The 27,184-nt window shown below is 41.1% G+C and overlaps 1 protein-coding gene across 1 annotated transcript in view; it reads right to left on the bottom strand.

Moving 5' to 3' along the window:
• dnm1a (dynamin 1a) overlaps window positions 1-27,184 on the bottom strand; it is a 136,421-nt gene that overhangs the window by 78,672 nt on the left and 30,565 nt on the right. The window contains exons 2-9 of the mRNA XM_036580698.1: window positions 18,761-18,834; window positions 15,019-15,168; window positions 13,186-13,389; window positions 11,631-11,729; window positions 6,819-6,979; window positions 6,154-6,296; window positions 4,929-5,064; window positions 869-936 (exon numbers count right to left, since the gene is read on the bottom strand). Of these exons, the coding sequence (XP_036436591.1) occupies window positions 869-936; window positions 4,929-5,064; window positions 6,154-6,296; window positions 6,819-6,979; window positions 11,631-11,729; window positions 13,186-13,389; window positions 15,019-15,168; window positions 18,761-18,834 (1,035 nt within the window). The remainder of the gene's footprint in view (window positions 1-868; window positions 937-4,928; window positions 5,065-6,153; window positions 6,297-6,818; window positions 6,980-11,630; window positions 11,730-13,185; window positions 13,390-15,018; window positions 15,169-18,760; window positions 18,835-27,184) is intronic.

The raw sequence follows: 27,184 nt of genomic DNA on the forward strand, positions 1-27,184 counted from the left end.
GGGGTTGAAACTATCTGTGTTTAGTTGATGAATTGGTGCTGTTCTGCTTGTATAGACTATAGACTATATAAAGTGCAATTTTTTAATATATTGTATATATTTTGAACTAACCTTAGTCAGGAATGACCACAAAGGGAATGGATAAATAAGGGCAATCAAATTATCGTAATATTCAATAACATCAATGACCGGCTCACAGCTAATAAGACAAATTAGACACTTTAGAGCGTCTAATGACCAAAAAGACAATTAACTTGTAAATCACGGTTATTATGACGTTTCCGGTCTCAAGTAGGTGGATATTAACTAGAACTAAAACCATAGGTTCTTCTGGTTTAGGTTTGGGTCAGTCCTTCTTTTTGAAAGCACAGCGAAAAAACATTCTTCGTCTCCTAAAAGTCTTTCTAAACCACCACTTTTTCAGAAAAATATGAATTAGTGTGTTACAATAGAGAACAAGTCTCTAATTATTGGAAAATCGGCAGTATTTTCTATACCGATAAATTTGTGAGGTGTCAATGTCGACCACTATTACAAGCTAACAGATATATCGGTCAGGCCCTAGTGATTATCGTTAACGGGACCATGTACGAGGAACAACGTACAGCCGGTTACAAAAGACAGGAAGAAACCACACACAGCAGCTCCAGGCTACAGTGAGTCCAGTTACCTAATCAATAACAAAACAAATCTAATCACAAGCTGCTCCACCTGTGTCTCTATTAGTGTAAATCGCCCTTGGGCAGCAGGGAGGCTCAAGGTGCCACTGTGATTAGATGTGCTTTTGTAATTACATTGAGTTTGTATTGGACAGACAGGCGGAACACAGACAGAAACAAAGAGAAGAGGAGACGGAGGACAGACGTGCCTGATGCCGTGAATGTTCTTGATGGCGTAGCTGATCTCCTTGCGTAGCTCCTTCTCGTCAAACTCCATCTACAGAGACACAGAGAGCATAAAGCATGAGTTCCTTCTGATCAGAAAAAGAGTCCAGTCAAAATAGCCATTAAGTACAAATTATTCATTCATTCAAATAAGCAGAAGACATATATTCAAGCCCTTAAAATCCCAGGCTTATTACATGCTAAGGCTTATTATTCTGTAACTACAGGGACTTCACTGCAAACTGGCAGAGCTATTCTTTGGTTCTAGAAGTGCGTAATAAAACTTTGGGCCCACTAGCGAGCCCTGGCCATTTAAGGGGTCAACAGACAACAAGATGACTCAACAAATAAATATAATATCACACATTTCAGTATTTAAGAGTGTCCAGTCTGTACCTTCATTGCGGTTTCTATTCTTTTCAAGAGACTCGCTATCAGTTTCTTAAAGAGATCTGCAGGGATATTTTAATACCTCCAAAGTTCAGTCGTAGAGGTTGGTTGCATTTTCGGCAACTCGCAATCCATTTAATCCACAACACATTTAATGATGTCATTGTCTGTAATCTGGGTTTGCCAGGAAATTGGAAATAGAGTAAACGAAGGGCCGGCCTCTGACCTTCATAACACAGTGTTGTATTTACAGCATTTGGCAGACACTCTTATGCAGAGCGACTTACAATTTGATAATTTTACACAGGTAGGTGAAGGTAGTGTTAGGAGTCTTGCCCAAGGACTCTTATTGGTATAGTGCAGGGTGCTTACCCAGGCGGGGATTGAACCCCAGTGTACAGCGTAGAAGGCAAAGGTGTTGCCCACTACACTACACCACGTATTTGAGAAGTATTTGAATTTCTAAAAGCTGCGCAATGAGACTAAAGAATAAAAATATGAGGACTTCGAGTGGTATGGTTCATGTTGCTTAGAAATCAAACAGCTAGCATGGCTGCAGTGGGAGAAAATGAGGAGCAGCTAACAAAGGAGGCAAAGGTGTCGCCTCACAGCGAGAAGGGCCTGGGTTCGATTCCCCGCCCAGGTAACCAGGGTCCTTTCTGTGTGGAGTTTGCATGTTCACCCCGTGTCTGTGTGGGTTTCTTCTCACAGCCCAAAGACATGCAGTCAGGCCAACTGCCTTGCCCTGTGATAGACCTGTCCAGGGTGTTTCCTGCCTTCCACCCGATGAATGCTTGGATTGGCTCCTGCGACCCAGGAGGATAAGCGGTTTCGATCATGGATGAAAGTTCAAGTTCCCAGTCATATTTAGCCCAGAACTTCTCACGATCCTTTTTTAACACGCCCCTTGCTAATTTCGACTCACCACATCAAAATGCAGTGATAACTTGGGTAAGCTCTGTCGATGTAGTTGAGACTTGAGTTCACTCGATCTCTCACCCCTCCGAAGGTTCACCTAGCACCCTTCCCTTGAGCTATTAAAGTAATGAACTGCTCTTAAGATGGTGCTGGAGATTGTCCCCAGACTTTCTCATAACGAGATCACATCTGGCCCCACTGTACGATAAAGTTCATCCCCTTTAGCGCCTGCGCTGAGGAGCATTTCTGAATTTGTTATGCTTTAGTGCCTTTCCCTCATGATAAGCCCGGGACTACTTGGCTACGACTGAAGGATATTCCCCAGAAGCTGGTTACGCTGCATTTTTGTCACAGAGTGAACACTCATTTCCCCTGTTACAGAAAATATCAGTGACTAAGGGGGGGAGGGCACAACCGCTGTCTTACTACCATTCGTGTCACTTTGATCTCCGAGCACTAAAGGACGTCTGACTCATCTCAGCTACAGCAATTAGCTTCTGAAATATCTGCCTGTTTACATTAGCAAAACACAGTAAAACATACTGATCTACAACATACTGATCTGAACTGATACACGATGCCGTGGATTTCAGTGCTAATAACCGGCTCTGGCTTCGCGATCAGCCAGAATGCAGGAGAGAATGATTCCAAGCAGCTGGCTGCTCCTCACACTCGAGCAGCACTTCCTGTTGAGACGCCCCAGACAGAGTGTTTTATTGTGTATGTGTGTGTGTCTGTAGCTTTTCTTTTCTCAGAAAGCGGGAAGGCGAATGTTTTACTCATAAAGCCTGCAGTCAGGGCCCGAGGGAGGCGCGAGTTTGGGCCGTGACTCATTCTGAAGCTGTTAAGTGATAGCAGAGAGACCCACGACGCTCCTCCACACATACAGACGGAAACAGAGCCTAAGAGTGATGGAATATAGCAAGACTGAGGCCCAGCAGCCCTCAGACAGTTTTGAGATATGTGTGCGGTTTTTGATGTCCAGGCAGATTCAGCGGTTGGGGAAACTGTACTGTTATGACAACAATAACAATAGTTTGGACCGAGGCCTCGTCCACATGCATCCGGATATCTTTGAAAATGCAGTTTTTCTCTGCGTTTTGGCCTCCCGTCCACACGAAAATGGCATTTAACTCGGTTTTCGGCGTTTTCTGCAATTTTGTTGTGCAGAACTAATACAGCTGACGACTGGGTTGTTTCGGTGTGCTCAGCAGTTTTGGTTGTGATGAACATCTTAACATAATTATACACTAAATCTGTCTTTTGCATTAAACCATTGTGTGGAGGCGTGGGAATGTACTGCGCTCTCTTCTTTTAAATGGAATGTCTACTTGGTTGGAATATTAAAATACCTCAGTGTAAAGATATGTAACTTGATATTAACCAAAGTCAGACTTGAAAAAAAACTGAAAACCCCTTAATTCAAATGGAATGAACCACTAAAATCTGCCTGATCAAGACTGTGTGGATGTTTCAGAGACAGTGGCATAGCTACGGCAATGTAAACAACCTCACTTTTATTTTCTGGCAGAAATCGGACACACACTGCAAAACGCTGGTCACTCCAAAGTGAATACGTTTCTAAGACACATGCAGTTAATATAATTAAGCCCTTTCTGAACAACCTTTTATATTAAAAAGCCGAACTATGCTTACGTTTTAGTGACCCCTTTATTTTAAATGCAGGGCATCAAACAAGGGCATACCATGTGATTTTTACAAAAAACGGCACATATCGCTGTTGTCGGAAGAAAACTTCATATCTCCAAAATGGTAACTTTACTTTTAATGTAAGTCAATGGAACCAGACTTTTTTACCAAGTCATTTTGGGTCGTTTCTTTTGGTCCATTCATCATGAAATTTACACACAATGTTAAGGGAAACAGAGATTTGATAAATGAACTGAAAACTGAAAAATGGAGATATGAGGTTTTCTTCCGACAGCAGTTTTTTGTTCTCATTGTATGTCACTGTTTTTATTCTATTGATATATGATGTTTTTACAAAGTCATTTATTACCAAGATAAATGGTTTTAAATAATGTATAAAATGGTTGTAAATCATGTGCACTGCTGTGTCTGATCCACTCGCACCAGCACAACACACACTAACACACCACCACCACGTCAGTGTTACTGCAGTGCTGAGAATGATCCACCACCCAAATAGTACCTGCTCTGTGAGGGTCCATGGGGGTCCGGACCACTGAAGAACAGGGTAAAAGGGGGCTAACAAAGTATGCAGAGAAACAGATGGACTACAGTCTCAACCTTGCAGCTAGTATCACTGCTGTGCTGAGAAGGGAAGGCCATGTGAATAATACGTGGGCAATAGTGGCCCAGAGGTCAGAAACTGAAGTGGGGACAGATAATCCTCTACACGCTTAAAAAAGATGGTTCTCCAAGGGTTCTTTAGTAAAGAAAATGGTTATATAGAGAACCATGAACAATCAAATAAACCTTTGCATGATTAAGGGGCTCTTTGCATCATGAAAGCGTTATTCAGATTGATGGAGAACGTGTTTTATATGGTTCTAACGGCACATTTTGAGGGGTGGTGTCTGACTTTTGTATGATCATGTATCCATACTACAAAGTGCACCTATACAGTAAGTGGAGCTGATAAAGTGGACAATGAGCGTAGAAACAAGGAGGTGGTCATAATGTTATGCCTGATCAGTGTATGTTGGTCAAATATGAATAGCATGTTTGTTTGTGTGTGTGTTCCTTACACACCTTGACCAGTTCGAAAGGGAAGCGCTCGTGGAAGATGCGGTTGATCCTGGCACCCCCTGAGAGCTCATAAGTGTCGATCTGGTCACCGGAGCCCTCAATGCGCTTCTCAAAATCCACAGAGAACTGCTGCACCATCCTGCAGACATGTGCAACACATCAGCGATAAAAACTGAGGCCAGGCATTTGTGTGGATGTGAGTCATTGCTTTGAGGCCGTCTGTTTACAGTGCGTACAACTGAAGCTTGGGTGTGTGCTTTCATGACAGAGGAAAAACAATTAGGGCTGAGAAAAGAACAGATTGCATATCTACTATATACACTTGGGTCATTCTACAGAAACGTCCACTTTTCTATCCATAGGAGTCGCTGTGTTACTGACCGTCATTGGTGTTACACATAAGAAAGGAAACACCAGAGACATTTTTAATGAAAACTGCATCAAACCACATGTTGTCAATCATGGAATATCCACTAAAATATGCAATTTAATCCATTTGTATTCTATTTTTTCACAGTTACCTCAGAATAAAGTCGGTCACACCAGTGACTTCAGCTAAAAGCTTCATATGAAATCATGAGCTAAATGAGAAAATCTCTGATAACTGAAAGACACTCCATGTGCTTTTCTTCATAGATCCTCAGAACACAGGTAAAAGGAAGTCGAGTGATGTCATCAGTGTGACTTTTATTTGAAAATAAGAGATTTTTTGTTATGCAGTAACACCAGTGACACGACTTCTGGGGACCACAACTTTCATTATATACTTTATAATATTTATTTGTTTTTTTATGTCATTTAAATCATATATTCCATAGTCATGTAGAGATTATTGCAGTTAAAATGGCAGAAAAACATGTTTTTTACCACAATATATGGCCTCAGCCTTCACACATGACGGTGAGGACGAGCTCTTCTGTGGTGCTTAGAATTCTATATGATTGATTTATAAACCAATATTGCTGGATTGATAACTCAATAAGGGGTAATTGTTAAAATAACACTGTTTTATTTTTAAATATAAATAAATTGTAACTCTAACATGCTTTTTCAAGTGTAATATATCTGTAAAGGACACAAAAATGGACATTTCTGTAGAATGACTCACTTACAGGCCACTTTATTAGAAACTGTGTTTTACGTGGTGCTAACGGCACATTTTGAGGGGTGGTCTGACTTTTGTATGAGCATGTATCCATGTGCACAGGTGTAGCAGTGTGTTACTGACTGCAGTAGGGCCTTGGTCTTGCGGGACGGGTCGTCTGGGCGGAAGTTCTTGTACTCTTCCACCTCTTTCTCAATGGACAGCAGCTGACTCTGGAGCTTACTGCGCAGCCCTGGCAGCGTGTCACGGATGTGATTGGTGAGTTGCTATGGGAAAGATGTGAGGGCCAGTTACTGACAAAATACTGCATATAATAAATATCTATGATTCTGTATATACACCCTTAAAAAACTGCATTCCACTATAGTCTCTGTGTCCAAGCTGAACAAACTTACCATGAAAGCTAACAACCAAGCAAAAGCTAACCTGCCAAGCATAACTGAGCTATTGAGCTAGTTCATCTGTCTGTCTGTGGTCAGTTCATTTGCTTACCTGGCCGTTCTAATGTTCCCTGCACGTACATCCAGCAACTGGACAAAGTAGAGATAGTCTACAATACAACCTGTATACGTAGAGTCTGTTTCGCACATTTCTGTGTGTCGGACTGAGGGCTGTCAATCATGTGTGCTCATCAGAATATTAGGACTCCACCCACACAGTTTTCAGATAGGTTTGGTATGCAACACTGTGTTTCCTACGACTTTAAACTCTGAGGGCCTTTATAACAGCTTTTGGTGCAAATATGCCACTACAACAGATCATTTATCTTCCCCGTGGACTCGCCTCACCTGGTTGAGCGCTTTCTGCAGGTAAGGAGTTCCCATGCGATCTGCAAGGTGTCTGTAGGCTGGATGGGACAGGAAAAACTTCCTTTCTGCCGCCATCGCAGCGTTAATGTCCTTCTTCCCATCAATGTCTTTCTGACTGCGATTCACCACGCCGATATAGCCTGGTGGAACATTAAACAGAATAACATGAGACACATATTCACTGTAAATGTCGACCCACCGGACACTTTATTAGAAACCACCACGTTGCAGTTCCACTTTGCTGGTGCAAGTTTGAGATAAAGTACAAGGAAGTATTTCTAATAAAGTGGCCAGTGAGTGGAAGTAAGAGATAGGTGTTTCTAATAAAGTGGCCAGAGAGTGGAAGAACAAGGTAGGTGTTTCTAATAAAGTGGCCAGTGAGTGGAAGTACAAGATAGGTGTTTCTAATAAAGTGGCCAGAGAGTGGAAGAACAAGGTAGGTGTTTCTAATAAAATGGCCAGAGTGTGGAAGAACAAAGTATGGTATTTCTAATAAAGTGGCCAGTGAGTGGAAGTACAAGGTAGGTGTTTCTTATAAAGTGGCCAGAGAGTGGAAGTACAAGGCAGGTGTTTCTAATAAAGCGGCCAGTGAGTGGAAGAACAAGGTAGGTGTTTCTAATAAAGTGGCCAATGAGTGGAAGTACAAGGTAGGCGTTTCTAATAAAGTGGCCAGTGAGTGGAAGTACAAGGCAGGTGTTTCTAATAAAGTGGCCAGTGAGTGGAAGTACAAGGTAGGTATTTCTAATAAAGTGGCCAGTGAGTGGAAGTACAAGATAGGTGTTTCTAATAAAGTGGCCAGTGAGTGGAAGTACAAGGTAGGTGTTTCTAATAAAGTGGCCAGTGAGTGGAAGTACAAGGTGGATGTTTCTAATAAAGTGGCCAGTGAGTGGAAGTACAAGGCAGGTGTTTCTAATAAAGTGGCCAGTGAGTGGAAGTACAAGGTAGGTGTTTCTAATAAAGTGGCCACAGAGTGTAAAGTTTGGGAAAATGAAAGCAAGCAAGAAAGAGCAGTAGAATCCACTGCTGGAGGACAAAAACGCACATTTCCTATTCTGGTTAACTTCTCTCCAGCATTTTTGTCTTGCCAACAGCTCCTGAAGCCAGCAGGCTTATAAAATATGCTTGTGGTTTCACATGTTACATGAGTGAGCTACAGACACTGGGATGGTAAAGACAGCGTATGATGGAAAAAGCCTTAGAACAGAGCCCAGCATAGTCGGGACCGAGTGGAAAAATGGAACGTCAGCATAATGCATTCAAGGGTTTCCCATAAATATGTTTTATTGCTGAGCGAAGAAACGAACAGAGTTTTTTCCCAGATGTGTTGTCGAAATCAAGACATTGTTTTTTCTTCTCTCTAACCCCTGGGTGTTCTCTCTATCCCTCTCTCCGCCTCTCAAAATGCAGCACTGGCTGCTGTAGTGTGTCTCATGGCTTTTATACCTTTACACCACTAGAGGGAGCCAATGAGAAAAGCCACTTGCTCACAAGTGAGCATGCAATTTGCAAGGAGGATTCATTTAACTAGATTCTGCATGTGAGCCAGTCATAAATGGCGATTGTAAAGCAGATGTATACGACACATTGAGCAGTTAACAGTTTTCTGATGTGTCTGACGTGATGCACAGGATACACTGGTCTCAGATCAGTATATTTAAATTTTTCTCCCTGACGCGTATAACGTTTATGTGGATTTATGGGCCATAATTGATTTTTGTATGTCATTTTTTCATTTTCTCTTTCAAAGCTGAAAGATGAATCATTTTCATACTGAAATCACATTTTAAAATAGTGCTGGTGGAGTCATTTTTGATGATAGAGCTTTCTGAGTGTCGGCAGAATCTCTGTGAATTTGCAACACATTTTCATTGTACCATGTACTGGATATTATCGGCCACTGTATCCGTGTTATTAGGCTAAATTTCCCACTTAAAACCTACTGAAGCCCTAGTTTTCCATGGGGAGGTGGGTTATGCCCGTTTATCTCAGGACGTCTGTAATATTTATGACCGATTTGCATGGGATAGGAAATCACAGTCTAAATGACAGAGATGGGAGCGGCTACCGCGTTCACTCCAGAAAAGAGTAGAAAACATGTTAAAACATTTCATTTAGCTGTTATTTTGTTTACTCTAACCATTTACTTTGCTGTTTTAAGTAAACACAGAGTGTCATTAGCTTGGAAATTCACAGCAAACAGTCACTTCACTGCATAAAATCAAACTTTTCTCTGCAATTTGCACCTGTTCCCAGTTGTACACGTCAGATAGTACCGTAACGTTACATAGTGGCTTGATTTTAGCCACAGAGAACACAAACAAGCGCTTCTTTGAGTGTCTCCATATTTAAGAAACTCCTTTTCTACAGGATATAATAGCATGTTTGCTAGGGGTGGGGGAAAAAATCGATTCTTAGATGCATTGCAATGCGGACGGTCATTCAACGTCAAAAATCGATTTTCTAAATATTTAATTTATAACGTAGTGTTGACAGAACGCAAAGGGCGGAAGTGCCCGGACAGGCTGTGGGTGCACATAACAAAAACACAGCTGGATGAGTGAGAAATCCGACCGGCTCCCTCTGCATTAAAGCCAGGTTAGGTCAGGAGTCACAACACAAATGATCAGAAGAGCCATTTTGTCCTTTCAACAAAAATCAAACCACCTTGGGAGCCTCAACATTTAATGTCCAGTATGTCTCAGTATGTGATAATGTCCTAGTTTAGGCTAAACAATATAAACAAGAGCGCAGATTTACTTCGCTCTGCTTTAAGCTTTAGCTTTAGCCGCTTTTCCTCCGTCTCCACCAGAAAACTTTTCCTCAGAAGTTGAACAGTTTCTTGTGAAATGTCTCTCAGCTTTCAGCTGTTTTACGAGGCTGAAGTCGGTTCTCACTCGCCAGCTTCTCGCTGAACTTTCCCGTTCCACCTTAAATTCTGACTGAGACGCTGAAGGTAAATGCGGCACCATTTAAGGTGGAACGGGAAAATTAGAAAGAGAAGCGACTTCAGCTTCGCCACTTTTTACTGTTTGACAGTCTCTTGTTGCAGATTTAACGTATCAGGAAACCAACTGCGCTGCTTATACATGCGAATAAGTCCATTCATCTCCAAATGTTCGTCTGTCTTTCGCTTTTCCTTTTTCGTTCGCTACTAGCCAGGCGAAACCTCGTTGCTATGTGACCTGCAGTCTGCACGCCAATTCTCAGTCATTGAGAAACAGGGTTTTCGCGTTATGCTGCACGACCCGTCTCGCAGATATTTTACTGACACAGCGACCCCCCCCCATCCCAATCTCTACCACGAGACCAAAACCGAAGTTATAAAATCACTAAAGAAAAGGGTAGAATAGCTGTAACGCGCTGCGTGGTCATCCATCACCACTGGATCTTATTTCACCGTAACAGCGCATTTTATCGCAGCAGCTTCTCCAAACAAGATCAGTTAATGAGAGCCTTCTATTTCACTTGCCACATCACTTCCATTTGTTTTATTAATAAAAGATATTGGAAGTAAATTCATTATGGATCATTACAAATACTTAGCTTTAAAAATACCAAGGCCTCACACAGTGAGAAAACAGAAATCATGTATAGAAAAAAAAGATGCATCGATAATCGTTTTATAATCGCATCGCAGCCGTTTGCCGACATGTCAATTCGTACGGGATTTAAATAACCCGAGGTTATTTCTACCGCCTGTTTTTTACTTTACTGAATCTTTACTGAAGCTGGAACGAAAACTAAAATCGCTAAGAAATGCCGGTAAAATTACATTACCCCACCTCCCCATGCAAAACTAATCCCATTAGAGGGATTAAGACAATGGAGGCAGGTTAAAAATGACAACTGTCAAGAATCAAAGTGTGACTGTGATATAAAAATGATGAAGAAAGCACTTCCATCAAAATTACGACATATGTGCTGCATTTTGCACAAGCTGTCATTTTAAAGGAAGTATTTCCTGCATTTCCAGCTCCTTTTTCGTTTTGCAGTGCATTGGGTCTTGTCAGTCACCAAACACAGAGCTTGTAAACCATCTGTAGATAAGTTAGACCAATCAGAAGGTACCAAACACCCATGTGCTGCAAACATGACAATACAACCACAACTAACCGCCAAGCTATGTTCAGCATTCAAGCCTCAATCCAGAAGGGAATATATACTGGATTTCATGGCCAAATAAACAGGCCTGGACTTTCATTCATAGAAAATAATCTCAATTTATTTCACAATATTGGTCAGAAAAATCCCAGCTAGATATTGTTCATTTATTCAGCCCTACTTTCTTTATCCTTAGACTTATACAGGCTGTTTAAGACTGACACACACTATATGGACAAAAGTATTGGGACACCTACACATTATACCTACAGGAGCTTTTATGAATCCCATTCTAAATCCATAGGCATTAATATGGAGTTGGTCCCCCTTTGCAGCTCTAACAGCTTCCACTCTTCTGGGAAGCTTCTACAAGATGTTGGAGAGAGTCTCAGGGAATGTTTGTCCATTCATCCAGAAGAGCATTTGTGAGGTCAGACACTGATGTTGGACGAGAGGGTCTGGCTCACAATCTCTGTTCTAGTTCAGTGAGGGGCGCTAAACGTTTGCAGGCTGAATAGGAGGACATATGCAAATGTGTTGCGTTTTGTGACATCATAAAAACAATGAATTCAAAACAGGCTGTTTTTGCAGTTTAGTTTCATAAGGACTGTACGGACTACATACTACGTCAAACTCAGTAAAATGATGGTTATACAGGCCCTTTAAAACACCGCGGTTAGCTCCTCTCACCTCTGCGCAGCGGCAGCAGCTTGTTCTCCAGAATATCACGAGCGTCTGTCCCTTCGTCCATCAGATCCAGCTTGGTAATCACACCGATGGTGCGCAGGCCTGTTCAAAAAATATAGTTCAGTTTACAAAATTTAACAAACCTTTGCATTTTTAGGCACTTAGCAGACTCTCTACAGCAGCTTATGCTGGCTTTACACCGCAAAACGTCCATGCTACTAGTTGCATGCTGTGAGTTGCCTGCAGCATCATTTCTGTGCAACTTGACAGCTACACAAAGAAATTCAAAATAAAGTCGCATTCAGGTACTCCACTACTTAGCAGCTAGCCAAGTTAGCAGCTCACTGTTTTTTATACACTGTATCATTCTCGCTATAGCCGTAAACAGCTGTTAGCATTAGCTGGCTAGTTAACGAAGCTGTTACAGAAACGTTAACATCATGAATCTCACATTTGTTATCATTGTTCTAGAAATGGGCAAAATGAAAAGCTACCAACCTTGAGCCAGTCGAGGTGGGGTTCTCGTCTTCAACTACCCAAATCTTCTATTTTATTTTATTATTCTGATCCAGTGAACTTCTTGTTTTAATGTACGCAATTTAACGTGATCACATGATGCATTATTGCAATTTTGACTGGCTGTTTCATGAAATTGTTTTATGAAGTTGAGGCACTTGCAACGGTTGCAGCTGAGTTTTAAAGAAGTGCAGTATGCTGCATATTACGCAACTCAGTTGCAATTTAGTTTGATTTAGGTTTCAAAAATTAAAGTTTCAGTGTGTAAAGCCACTCTTACAGCAGCAGGTGCATGCAGCATTTAGTGACTCACCTGAAGACTGTTGTGCTGCTGCCTGGATGAGGATTAAATTATCATTTTACAGCCTTGTGCAGGAGGAATAAAGGATGGCGCAGCGGCTAACACATTCACCCTGCATACTGACTGATTTATCAGTCTACTCAGGCTTTAGCAGAGTTTAGTAGCACTGAGATTAATAACTGATCATCACATTGATTTATCAGTCTACTCAGGCTTTAGCAGAGCTCATAACACCGAGATTAATAACTGATCATCACATTGATTTTTCAGTCTACTCAGGCTTAAGTAGGAACTTCAGTGTTAGTAAAAAAGCTGTCCTCTTCAAAGTTCATCTAAGGTGCATGTTTGCTACATGCAATGTACTGATTTTAAAACAGTTGCTAAACTCCATTGATGGTGTTTCTTTTGAAGACTTATTTTTATTTAGTGGGTAGGTATTTTAAAAGAATTTTCCTAAAATTATTAAGGTAATTATATTCTGAATACTGTCTTTACAAATGTAACTTGGGCTGGATACAGACACTTCTGAACATATATTCCCAGAACTTGCTTTTGCTTACATCCCAACCCTGTCTATGATACTATACTAGCACAATAACACAATATACCATACAAGTACAATAAACAAATAATTAATGATCACAATAAAACATAAAAGACGTTTTTCACACCAAATGGTTGGTACATAGTTTGGGCTTTGACAAAATCCTCAACACGTCTTTAGAAAAGTACGGCACTCACCTTGCGGGTCGACTTCTTTGGCAACCTTTAGAGCGTCGGAGTTAGCGAGATCAGAGTTGGCAGGAGACACAGCCAGCAGCAGGCAGTTCTCCTTAGTGACAAACTGCATGAGCATGTCCTTGATTTGGTGCTCAATGTCCGCCGGTTGGTCACCCACCGGCACTTTGGTCATCCCCGGCAGGTCCACCAGAGTCAGGTTCAGTACTGATTGGGAAATAAAGAGCCGGTTCAGCTAACAATGATCCAAACAGACACAGAGACATACACATTCACACCTAGGGGCAGTTTAGCATCTGCAATTGGCCCATCTGCATGTCGTTGGACTGCGGGAGGAAACCCATGCAGACACGTGGGAGAATGCAAACTCCACACAGATGGGACTCTGGTTGCCCGGCCGGGGAATCGAACCCAGGCCAGTATCAGAACAGAGGTTATTTAAACATTTAAGTCTTTAAGGGGCATTTTGGCTTAAAACTAGCCTTTAACATGTTATTTGTTATGTTATGTTATATATTGTTGCCCAACATTGCATCCCTCAGCCTCAGCACTATGGCGGAATGAGTGATTTTGGATCCTTTTCGCCATGTTTCACCAATTTTTCTCCTCAATTTGGTACTGTCCCCCGATTAGAGGTCTGCACAAGGAGGGTTCACCCATGGGTCCTGCATGAACTGCTAAATAATAAAAATCACTAATTTAATTTGTGGGCGGGATTCATTTTGAAGCACTGCAGGCATTGCGGGTAACCAGCCAACAGGTTGCAGGCTCATGCAAGTGGATATTAGGGCTGGCTGAGTGGGGCAGGCTTGGACAATTATTGGCTGCTTCTAGAAGCAAACAGGCAAGCAACAAATGAGCTGCAAGCATGCTGCAGAGAAAAAACACATGTTGCCTGATTCAAAGCACAAAAAACTTTTTGGCAGCATCCCAAACCACACACTTCTATACCTTAAATACCTCATATAATATAATAAATACACTTCTAATGGTGGCTCACTCTTTTTTACATACTATGTAGTGTGTAGTATGCGGTCTGGGACGCAGCCTTTTTCTCCTATCTTGCAGAAACGGGCTTCTATACTGAAAGCTTGTAAGTCAAACAGGGTTTTTTATTGCACTGGTCATACGCTAATTACAAAGTTACGCCTGGGTTCGTGGAAGGTCTTAATAAATCACCCTCGAAATCGGCCACCCCAACCACTGCGAGGTGTCAGTGGACTGTCAGTAAGTAGCACCTCTTTTAGTACATCTGCCCCAAGATGGTCACTTCTATAGTCAGTGGACGGTCACACTTTATTTGAGTGGTCCTTTTTAGAGGACAGAAACACTTGATGAAACAGACGCTCAGTAACATGTCAAAAACATGTGAAGGTTAGGATTAGGTTTTGAGTTGAGGTTAAGGTTAGGGTTAGGATTAGGGCCAGGGTGAGGGTTAGGATTTGGGTGAGGTTGGTAAGGTTAGATTTTGTGTAATGGAAGTAACATATTAACAATACATCTACTTAATGTAAGTAATGTATCAACAGAACATCTACAAGACATTCACTTCACTGTATTCAGATGTTTTACTGCTGCTACTTCACTGATATGCTGTTGATGTGTTACTGATAATCGGTTAAGAGTTTATTAAACATCCACAAAGTACCACTCCAAGTAAAGTGTTACCCAATGGACTATTTTTGGTGTATAGAACCACACACACATTATACGTGGACCATGATAATACAAGAGAAATGTATAACACAGGTTAAAAGTTACCCACCAAAAAGTACCCACAAAGATAAGTGGTAGAACAATGGAAAACAGCCAATGAGCAACGAGCCTCTAGCTCACCATTAGGAGAGTAAACACGCAGGTTAATTGGCACCGGAGAGATGCCTTTATTCTGCCCGGTGAGGCGATCCGTCTCTGCCTCGATCTCCTGTCGCACTTCATCGAAATCGGTGAACTTTTTCCCCTTACAGTGCAAAAACTCAGCATATTCTGCAGAGAGAAGAAAGAAAAAAGTAAGCACAGTGGCTAAGAATCACACACAGAGCTCATAACCTGTAGGTCGTGCCACAAGTTCTTCAGTATTACATACAACTGTATATAACAATAATGTAATATATTATCTATATAGGGCAGCACAGTGTTGCAGTGTGCAGCACTGTCGCCTCACAAAAAGAAGGGCCCGGGTTTTATTCCCTTCCGGGAGAGCAGGGTCCTTTCTGTGTGGAGTTTGCATGTTCTCCCAGTGTCTGCGTTGGTTCCATCCGGGTGCTCTGGTTTCCTCCCACAGTCCAAAGACATGCATTCAGGCTAACTGGACATGCTAAATTGCCCCCAGGTGTGAGTGTGTGAGTGAATGTATGTGCCTGTCTGTCTGCCCTGTGATGGACTGGCGACCTGTCCAGGGCGTTTTCTGCCTTCTGCCCACTGACTGCGGGGATAGGCTCCAGCTCATCCCACAACCCAGAAGGATAAGTGGTTTCAGAAAATGTGTGTGTGTGTGTATTATCTATATATATGAAATATGGGCCTATGCAAAATTTATGTACAATTTATGTCTTATTTTTTGTTAAACTCAGCAAATTGCCTAATTGTGCACTACAATGTGCAGAAAAATGCCATACTTAAATGAGGGTGTGTTTACTTATTTTCCCTTAGTAAATCAGCAAAACATGTAAATTGGGGGTGTTCACGCTTTAACATGTCAGTAAATACTACTTTATCCAAATTGAACTGAACTGAACTGAAGTACAATAAAAGGCACAGTCAATTTTAGCATTTGACTCTGTACACCTTCCTACACTAGGTGGCAGCAATGATAAGCACAGAGCCCTGAAAACCTGGTGAAAAGGGATACAGATACAGCCTGTGGGAATGAAGTTCTGTACTGTTTTGCAAGCGTCTTGGCATTTACCAACACAAACAAAATGCCTTACTGGAATAAGCTAGACTGCTCTATTTGCCCTTTCATACATTTATATCATCAATCATAGCCATATAGGCGAATACTGTATCTTTGAAACAGGGATACACGAGGATGTTGGAATTATGCCACTTGTGATCGGCTGCTTCCACAACACGTGATAATTATGTCAAAAGACACCACAGATGAGACGGATAAGCCATGAAATCCAAAGACAGCAAAAGTGGTGAGCCAGGCATGTTCTGGAGCACACGTGTCAGGCTCCAGTCCTTGCGGGCCAAAACACTGCAGACTTCAGCACACTGAGTCATTAAACACACCTGATTCAGCTCATCAGCTAATTAACAAGACCTTCGTGAACTGAATTCAGAGCATTAGATGAAGGTAAATGCTAACCTCCGAAGCGCTTTGGCACAAAAGGTCCCCAGTTTGACATGCCTGTTTCAACATGTTTGCCTGTTCTGTGCAAATAGGTTAAAAAAATCCCATCAACGGCAAGTATTTCATGTGCTTGGCCCAAAAAAATATCTCTTGCTGTAAGAGCTACAAAAAATGAACCTTCTCAACTCATTGAGACCACCGGTGGTTCCAAAACGCACTTCGTCATATTCTTCATAACTTTCATATTTCATAAGTTACATTCAAAAGGTGGGTGTGGTAAGAGAGCTGTAACTGTCTTCTTTCCAGTCAAATAGATGGGTGATGTGATTTTAAACCCTTATAATAAAAGAAGCTGAACTCAGCAGTAAATTGTAAGCATATAGCAATATGTGTGATCATAAAACACATTTTCTGTTCATTTCACTTTTACAATAAATAAATGAATTACTTAAAAATTGACATTTATTTCATGTGGTTACTGAATAATTTGCCTTACGATTTGGTCATGTAAATTCAGATGGAAAAACCAAAACATACCCTGGTCAATAAGAGGTTAATTAATTAATTAATTTTTTTTTTAAAAAAGGACACAAAGTGATGCGAAGCACCAGCACAGGATTCGATGAATTAAAGATGATCTGGATGTACACAAACGTTACTAGACTGCCAGTAGATCCCCCTTGTGGACAATCTTGTCAAGCATGAGAGAACGAGTGAGTGAGTGAGTTACAAGTCAGGCCCGTGAGGTGCTTCATATCTATGGCTAGACTATGGCCAGTCGCTCCCGGAGGATCAGCTTCATCTTCACCAGCATCACAGGAGCCATCATGAAGCTTCACTGACTGACAGCTGGGCTCATCACCCAGAATGTGTTCGAGCCGTATAAAGGGTGCGGTCACTTCTTTGGTTCGCGTCCTCGGATTCTTTAAACTTTGCTTGACGCTGCAGCCTCGTTCCCTACGGCCGCATTCGGACATGTCTTTCGAAATCTCTTTGAACACAGAGCGGTTGTGATGAGTCTCTTCTAATTGTTAGTACAGAAACATCAGCCTAAATGTTTAGGAGTCTCAGCAGCATGAAAATATGATGAATGTTGAGTTGGATTGACGTAAAAGCTGCATGAATTCTGATCTGGCTGTTCAGACTGAGTTACAGTGCCGCAGATCGGATATGTATCGGATTGCAGTTCTACATATGAAAGCGTCTCAAATCAGAATTGAAAATGTCAGATTCAGTGTGTTTATCTGTTCACCCTGACACTCAGACTCACATCTGTGTCACATGTGAGGAAAAAGATCAGATTTGGGCCACTTTTACCTGCTGTGTAAACAAAGAACTTATATTACAATCTGCTATTTGTATGATTTTGTAGATGATGCATGCAGGTCTAGCAATTTTTTTTATTTTGTTTTTGTTTATTTTTAGGATCCCCATTAGCTGCTATGATGATTGCCGCTATTATTCCTGCGGTCCAGTAGACGTACCATACATTACAAGATGTATTAACAATCAAAGAAACAAGTCATACAAAACATGGGTAAAAATTAAAAGAAAAACAAAAAAAAGACAAATAAAAGTTATGAAAACGAAACAAAATACACGAAAAATGCAAAATGACATGGAAGGACAGTTTAAAACATAAAATGACAGCAGAAAGATGATTGAAAATGGAAAAATGACTGAAAAAAGACCATTTGATATACCTCACAAAGCCGACTCTATTCTGGTAAGTATCCTCATCCCTGCCCACCATGACACTCCACCCCAGGACTGTTCCAACTGTCAGGGACCGATCCACCTAACTGATCTTTAAATTTGTTAAATAGTGTCTTTTTATTAGTTACTTTACCCTCAATGTTAAGCATTAACCATCATTTAACATCATTTAACCATCATCCTGTTTTAAAATAGTATTAGAAATACTTTAAGCATTTGAAACATGTCCCTTTATACTTTTACTTTAGTGAAATGTAAACCACTTTACCAGAGTACTTTACTTTAGTACTTGAAGTACTTTAGTACTTGAGCCAGCTAAATGGTTCCACAGTCGTGTTGTGATTTTGTACTCTGTGGTGGTTATTAAAAATTAATACAGTCAAGCTGAAAAAGCTGAAATAAACTGGAGTAAAATAAAAGCAAAACTGCTGTGATTCAGTTCTACTACTGTCACACCTTTAACCCTTACTTTAAGGGCTAAAAGGGGAAATATAGTGAGGTGAGACACTCTCATAAGAGTAGTTGTAATTCCTCCTGTAGCCGTTACCATGGCAGCGAGCTCACCTGTGGGGCAGTTGATGAGCTGCAGGACCAGAGGGCGGCGGGTGACGATGCCAGAACCACGGGGGAGGAAGTCCCTGTGACACAGACCAGGAAGAGAGGTGAGAAAGAGAAAAAAAACCAACAGAAAACAGAAAAAAAGAGCTCACGTTTTACATCCTGGGGATCCCGTAACCTGGCCACGGTCAAACCAGTGCATTCAAGGTCATGCTACTGTAGCACCAGTGCGACTGCTGGCCTTTGATTCAGTAACTGCACAGTCAGAAAGCCACCTTCGTTTTGTTTGCTTGTTTTTCAACTGCATACCGGTTAGACAAGGTGAACATGAACCACTTTGCCTTGTCTTTGAGGCATCTTGTGGTTAAGCGGCAGTGTTGCTCCTTGGCAAAGTCGGTTTTTTCCAAAATTCCCAGCTGGGATTAAACCAGCATCCCTCCAGACTTGGAAAAAAGTATGTCATTGCTACGAATGGGAATTTCAAGGCCCTTCATGAATCTGTTCCATCTCTATTCAGGCTCGCCACATATTACAGGCTATGATGTTTCAGCTTACACACAGCTTGCCACATCCATAGGCCTGCGTCTTTATGTTCGCCATCTAATAACTTCAAACTTAAGAAATTCATAAAAAAAATATGGGTAACGCTTTACTGTAGGGTGCTGTTCATAAGGCTACATGACACCTACATAAGGTTGCCATTACAACAGACATAACCCTACATAACTGTTTAAAAATGCTTATTACAACAGGCGTCATCTGTCATAGAGACTACTTTAGCTGGCTTTGATCAAAATTGGCAAATGTAACCTTTATAGCGAGTGACGCTTACTGGAACAAGCATTTATAAACAGTTATGTAGGCTCATGTCAGTTGTCATGACAAGCTTATGTAGGTGTCATGTTGCCTTATGAATAGCACCCTACAGTAGAGTGTTACCAGAATAAGCTTTATTTGACATGACATGAGCACTGTCGCATCACAGCAAGAAGGGCCTGGGTTCGATTCCCCAGCCGGGCAACCAGGGTTCTTTTCCTCCCACAGTCCACAGACTTGCAGCCAGTCTAACTGGAGGTACTAAATTGGCCCTAGGTGTAAGTGTGTAAGTAAATGTATACATCTGTTTATCTGTCCTGTGATGGACTGGCGACCTGTCCAGAGCCTTTCCTGCCTTCCGCCCAATGAGCACTGGAATAGGCTTCAGCACCCCCCAAGACCCAGGAGGATAAGTGGCTTATACATTTGTATGTGTGTGTAAGATAGCCATTATTTTTTCCCATAATTTAAAAAATGGCAATTGCCATTTTCACTGCGGGAGCGTTTCATGATAAACAGACCAATAGAAATGGTCCAAAATGCCTTTTTTTAATGTATGCTTTTACTGGACAATTAACAATTAACATTATAATATGCACATCAGCACTTATATTATATACATCCTGACCCAACCCTTTTAATATAAGCAGCAAAATTAGCCACAACAGCAAAAAACACCAACCAATGGTGGACAATGAGCTGCTTTAATGACATTTTAGAATAAAAAAAGAACTATTTTAATAATACTTTAACCGTATTCAATTATTATCTATTTAAAAAGTAAACAGCTCCACAGTCCCTGAAAGAAACACCAGAACAAGACATGCTTACATCATTCAGCTCACGTTCACATTTACAGTTGTATGCAAAAGTTTGCGCGCCCCTTGTCAAACGATGTTTTGCTGAGCTGGAAATGAGCACACATTCTCTACAGAGAACACACTTTTGCACATTTTAACACACAATTGCTATTATTATTTGCTGAATTTAACATATTGGAAATAAGTAATCAAATAAAAAGTGGCATGTGCAAAAGTTATGGCACATTTTATATTTATGTCCAATGTTTAATTCAGCAAATAAATAGAAACTGTGCACTAAAATTTGCTGGAAAAAAAGCCAAATTTAAGTCTGATCCCTGAAGAGAATGTGTTCATTTATTTTTACACAGAAAATCAAGCAAACGTAATTTGAACAGGCGTCTATAAACTTTTGCACATGGTTGTATTTTGAATGTAGTTGATTTTTTGGTGTTAACAATAAAAAAGCATATCAATATAAAACCTGTGCAGCGATGATTTAATGTGTATTAGGGTTTTTTAATGTTTTCAGTATATTTTAATACTGAAAACAATGGCAACTATGGTAATTGATATCCTGGCTGGAAATTTTCCTACAGTTCCAGCTCTATTTTACATCTAAGCTCTGCCTGGCAGGGTCTGCAGCTCGCCTCACTCTGACCAAAGTAAATGAAAGGGAAGGTGAAAAGACAGCGCTGCTGCAGTTTTGGTCTTCCTCCAGCAGTTCAAGCTGTGTGCGGTGATTCAGTGTTTTACACACGAGTACACTCATTCAGCGTGTGGTTATTCATGCAGCTCGGGACGTGTTCGAAATGTGTAAACACAATGTCATTTCAATATTGGCAGTGTAATATTGTTCAGTGCTGTTTGCAAATAAGCGGTCTGCGCTGAGAAGAAGGAAAACGGTCTTTTAAATTGTCAGTTTGAGCAGTTCTAACTGATCTGACTGAGTTCTTGCAGTGTTGCCCAAAATAAACTGTCTATGAAAGGCCAAACTGCTGTAGTGGAGAATCAGACATAACTAAAACATCACTAATTTGGTTTCTATAGATTTAATAGTAACATCTACACCGATCAGGCATAACATTATGACCATGATGACGATGTTCTTCAGTGGTCAGGACCCCATGAACCCCCACAGAGCAGGTACTATTTGGGTGGTGGATCATTCTCAGCACTGCAGTAACACTGATGTGGTGGTGGTGTGTTAGTGTGTGTTGCGTTGGTCTGAGTGGATCAGACACAGCAGTGCTGCTGGAGTTTTTAAACACTGTGTCCATTCACTGTCCACTCTATTAGACACTCCTACCTTGTCGGTCCACCTTGTAGATGTAAAGTCAGAGACGATAGCTCATCTGCTGCTGCACAGTTTGTGTTGGTCATCCTCTAGTCCTTCATCAGTGGTCACAGGACGCTGCCCACAGGACGCTGTTGGCTGGATATTTTTGGATGGTGGACAATTCTCAGTCCAGCAGTGACACTGAGGGGTTTAAAAACTCCAGCAGCACTGCTGTGTCTGATCCACTCAGACCAGCGCAACACACACTAACACACCACCACCACATCAGTGTTACTGCAGTGCTGAGAATGACCCACCACCAACATACTGCAGTCATTTCGTACACTTTTAAACTTGTCATTTGGTAATGAACTCATCATAACGCCGCAGTGTTTATATATAAGTACCTGTTGCTCATCAAATTACCACCGCAACAATTATTAGCGTTTCCATTAGCGCCTCTATGCAATTTCCAGTCTTATTTAGCACCAAGCTAACATGCAATATGTCCCTCTTTCCATACTGGGGCTGAATCTCAAATGGCACCCTGCTCCCTACATAGTACACTAGGTAAGAATTGAAATACTGGCTTCTGCACCCAAACAAATAGTCATTTGGGATTTCGCCACATTCATACTGGACAGTAGGTACTTTATTTCAAGGCTGTGATGTCAGTGGAGCAGTTGTTTAGCCTGCTAGCTATGCTTTAGCCTGTTAGCTAGCTGATCAGCCTAGTTTTAGTCAAGAAAATAAGCCGTCAGCCTCTCAGTTTAAACAAAACCATCAATACACTCAGTGGTCCATTCGAGCAGCATTACAGTCAAAGACTACTGCATTAACAGCACAAAGATTGTTCATGATTTGGCGCAGTAATACAGAATTCAGCTGTAGTGTGGAGGTCATAGGTGTGCCTACAGCGGCTTCAAATCCAGCTCAGCCAATCAGATTTTGGGACCGAAACAATCTGTCTTATAATGACCAGCTTATAATTCAACCAGTGTCCGCCAGTGGACAACATAACTATTACAGAAAATGTCTTTTATAGTTAATTTACATTTAAAATAATCATCATGCTTGTTGTTTCTTCACTCTGCAAATACTGTAGTGATGCTCTTGTGTCGCTGTTCAGTTTAGGTTGCAAACCATAAACATCCAATGGAAAATGATCCAATCAGGATTGGTTAGGACTTCAGGAGCTGAACTAAAGGCCTGATGCGTCAGATGAGCCACCTGCATAGTTAGGAAGTGACAGAGAACCAATCACATTGGGGCACTTGCATAACTTAGCCTTAGGAAAGAGGTGTTTTGACTAGCTCTAATCATGGTTTGCCACTGACTGAACATCAAAACCAGAGCCACGGTTCGGTAATGTGTCATTCACCCTATACGATGGCCAGTGCTTCGTGACTGGCCTTTTGAAATACAATTAGTAACAGTGATTCATACAACAAAATCTAATATAAAGCAGCTAATATGAGCTAATTAGCTAAATTCTGCGGTGCTGCGGACCTCCAAGAGCTGAATTTCACCCTCTTGCTTTACACTGCGGTCCAAATACAACCTCCTGAAGGTTAGGCAAGTGGACAGTAGTCCAAAACCAGCACAAAAGAGAAAGTCTTACACAGAGAAGCTGACATAATTCCCAAGCCCTTGTAGGCATGATCATGCGCAACGTAGCCTGCTCACAGAGTTATGACCTCAGCAAAAGCATGAAATGTAAAAGGAGCTATCACACAAATGGCTGGCTGGCCGTTTACCCGTCCTTCAGCTAAATTAAAAGCATCTTACCCACATAAAGCCTCTGCGTGGGAGGACAGTAATGAGGATAATGAGTGACAATTTGAAAGGGAAATTGCTGCCCACCATTTTCTTGACAATGCTAAAAGGCTTGAGGGTTTGAGATTGAAGTTGTGTATGTGAAACAGACGGCTAGTGTTCGTTTTACACATACATAGGCAGAAAAAAATGTCATTACACAAATATACATTAACAACCATTGGTTAAGCCTTCAGGAGCAGAACTTAAGGCCTTACACAATAGATTAAAGATCAACATACACCGATCAGGCATAACATGATGACCACCTCCTTGTTTCTACGCTCACTGTCCATTTTATCAGCTCCACTTACTATATAGGTGCACTTTGTAGTTCTACAGTTACAGACTGTAGTCCATCTGTTTCTCTGATACTTTGTTAACCTGTTCTTCAGTGGTCAGTGCCCCCATGGACCCTCACAGAGCAGGTACTATTTGGGTGGTGGGTCATTCACAGCACTGCAGTAACACTGACGTGGTGGTAGTGTGTTAGTGTGTGTTGTGCTGGTGCGAGTGGATCAGACACAGCAGTGCTGCTGGAGTTTGTAAACACTGTGTCCACTCACTGTCCACTCTATTAGACACTCCTACCTTGGTTGGTGGACTATTCTCAGTCCAGCAGTGACACTGAGGTGTTTAAAAACTCCAGCAGCACTGCTGTGTCTGATCCACTCAGACCAGCGCAACACACACTAACACACCACCATCACGTCAGAGAAAAGAGAGATTTTTAAATGTTTACACAAACTTCTCCCTCAGTGTGCTTTTCTAAGCATCTTTACTGCTTTTCATCTTCGTTTAATGTACGACTGCATTTCTACAGATAAGTGTCTTTTCATCTGGCGCGAGCCGTTGGGAGCACACTCTGCCAGATGGTGCTCAATGTGTGTGTGTGCGTGTGTGTGTGTGTGTGTGTGTGTGTGTGTGTGTGTGTGTGTGTGTGTGTGTGTGTGTGTGTTCCTGTACGCTCTGTACGCCTTTGGAAAAAATGGAGAGATATTAGACATAGCTGGTCCCCCCTGTGGCGGTGTCTATTTTTAAAGCAAGCCAGGGTCCAGGGTATTGGACACTCTTTTGAAATGTTACTGCTTGGATGCTGATGACTCTGATAGCTCTTCAGAGGCAGCAGTTTAGGAAATCTGGAGGGTGTTGGCTGCAGGAAAGTACTTGCCAACATCACCCACTATAGCACAACACGCACCTTTATCCTGCCTCAGAGGGCTTTTATAAGCATGAGTACAAAGTGTCCTGTATCTGCTGCTGGAATCCCTCTGTACAGCACATATTAGTGTTTTCCTGCTCTGACACATCCTATTAAACCAAAGCCCTTATAAAGGCTGTCCATTCTGTGTCAAGACCCCCCCCTTACAAGACCGGGCTCCTATCTACTTGAATAAGATAAACCTCAAACTGATAATCAAGCTAACGTTTCAAAATTGGATCTGAAATCACTAGTTGGACAAAATCGGACCAATATTGTATTGTATTTCACTCAAATAGCAAAATATACTATATACTTTATATATTATACATTTAATACATTATATATTTTATATAATATATATAAAATATTCACTTTGTAACTATAAAATGTGTATTTCTCAGGTTGGATTGGATGGATTCTAATACCAACCAGGCCTGATATAAAACGATTCTATAGAAAGTGTTGTTGCTAAAGCTGAGCTGGATTAAAATTATTTACTAAACTAATTTACAAAGTATAACTAAAGAAAGGAAGGAAGGAAAATCAGCAAATTGGACTGTGAGGGAAAATGAGCGATGATAAGTGGACTTTTGTCTAATATTCTGCTTAACTGCCATTGGACCGCCTGGAAAACGCTGAGCAAAACGCCAGTGGACCACCAGCTTTGCCATTAGCAGGCCGACAGTGGACCACTGTCCTCTTGTTATCAGGGATGTGTGCGCGAATATCTAGTAGGACAACTATATTAATACATTTTCAAGGTCTGTCTGTAATTCGCTGCTGAAAAACAGCACAGAGCAGCCTGCATTCCTCGCTGGTCTGAACCAGTTTATGCTGGTTTAGGCTGATCTAGTGCTGGTCCTGGGACTGGTTTAACTGATCACCCAGCATCGCCATGCTGGTTGACCAGCATACCAGCATCCAAAACACAACATATACTGGTTTTGGTGACCAGCATATCGCTGTTCTCTGAGGAAAACCTTGTATCTCCAAAATGGTAACTTTACAGGAGAAGGAAAAAACCTAGTTTATTTTTAATGTAAGTCAATGGAACCAGAATTTTTCCCAAGTCATTTTGGGTTGTTTCTTTTGGTCCATTCTTCATGAAATTTATAAACAATGTAAAGAGCAACAAGCATTTTCAAATTTTGTCAAAAACTGAAAAACGAGGTTGTCCTCCGACAGCAGCGATTTAAACCTCCATTCCTGCTGACCAGCGTACCAACATCCAAAACACAACAGTTGCTGGTTTTACTGGTGAATAGCTATGCGGGTTTTTCTAATTCTAAAGGGTAATTTTCTAATTTTCTAAAGGGTAATTGGCCTTGATGGATGGGACTGAAGTGTTACAAGCTATTCCATTCATATTTCAGCCAATGAACTGTCTCTTCTTCTGATAATCTCTCTAATCCAACTCAACACCTCATGTCCAAGACCTTCATGAGGTCTACAGTTATGCTTGTTACTCTTCAAACAAAATTAAGTGGGCTAATAACTTACATAGTCAGTGATTACTGAATTATGTCTGCATTTGATTCATGTTCAGGTTTGAGTCCACACTTCTGACTATTTTCCATCTGTTTTGACGTAAATTAACAACAAAAACAAGGCACAACTATAAGTGATAAGTTTTTTTCTGGACGGTACACATGACAATAACTATTAATCAAAGTTCAGATCATAATAATATCCTTCTCTTCAGCACAAGCACAAATGTTTTCTGGACTGAAAGTTTAGAATCTGCACTTTTTATAGAATTTCTATGGTCGAGCCTCAAATGACAAAAAATTTATATAAATTTATAACGTTTTTTCTTATCACCAGTGATAACTGTCGTTTTGAGGGTTTATTCTCCAGCGTATATTTTGATTTTTCCATCTGAATTCACATGACCAAATCACAAGGCAAATTATTCAGTAACTGCATGAAATAAATGTAAATTTGTATTTATTTTTTTTTTTGTAAAAGTTCCCCTTAAATTAACAGAACATGTGTTTTATGATCACACATATTACTATATAATTACAATTTACCGCTGAAAGCCAAAAATCTTAGATGCTCTTTTTATTATTTTATAATAATAATTTTTACAGAGCAGATCACTGAAGAGACGCCATCTGTTTATAGTTTACAGCCCAGATTTGTGGAAAAATGGGTCGACTTTCAGTAGAACGAAAAAATTGTGAGTTCAGCTTCTTTTATTATAAGGGTTTAAAATTACATCACCCATCTATTGACTGGAAAGAAGACAGTTACAGCTCTCATACGACCCCCACCTTTAGAATGTAGCTTATGAAATATGAAAGTTATGAAGAATATGACGAAGTGTGTTTTGGAACCACCGGTGGTCTCAAGGAGTTGAGAAGGTTAAATATTTGTTTTAGATCAGAGAGACTCTACACCGTGCAGTGCAGAGGGCATCCAGGAGTATGTCTGGGGAATGCTGGTGTAAGGGAGGAGTGGCCAGGAGTTGCCTGAAAGCAAAAAGCTCATCTTTGTTTTGCTGCGTCATCTCA

This window comes from Colossoma macropomum, unplaced genomic scaffold (assembly GCF_904425465.1).
Source record: "Colossoma macropomum unplaced genomic scaffold, Colossoma_macropomum, whole genome shotgun sequence".
Taxonomy (NCBI): Eukaryota; Metazoa; Chordata; class Actinopteri; order Characiformes; family Serrasalmidae; genus Colossoma; species Colossoma macropomum.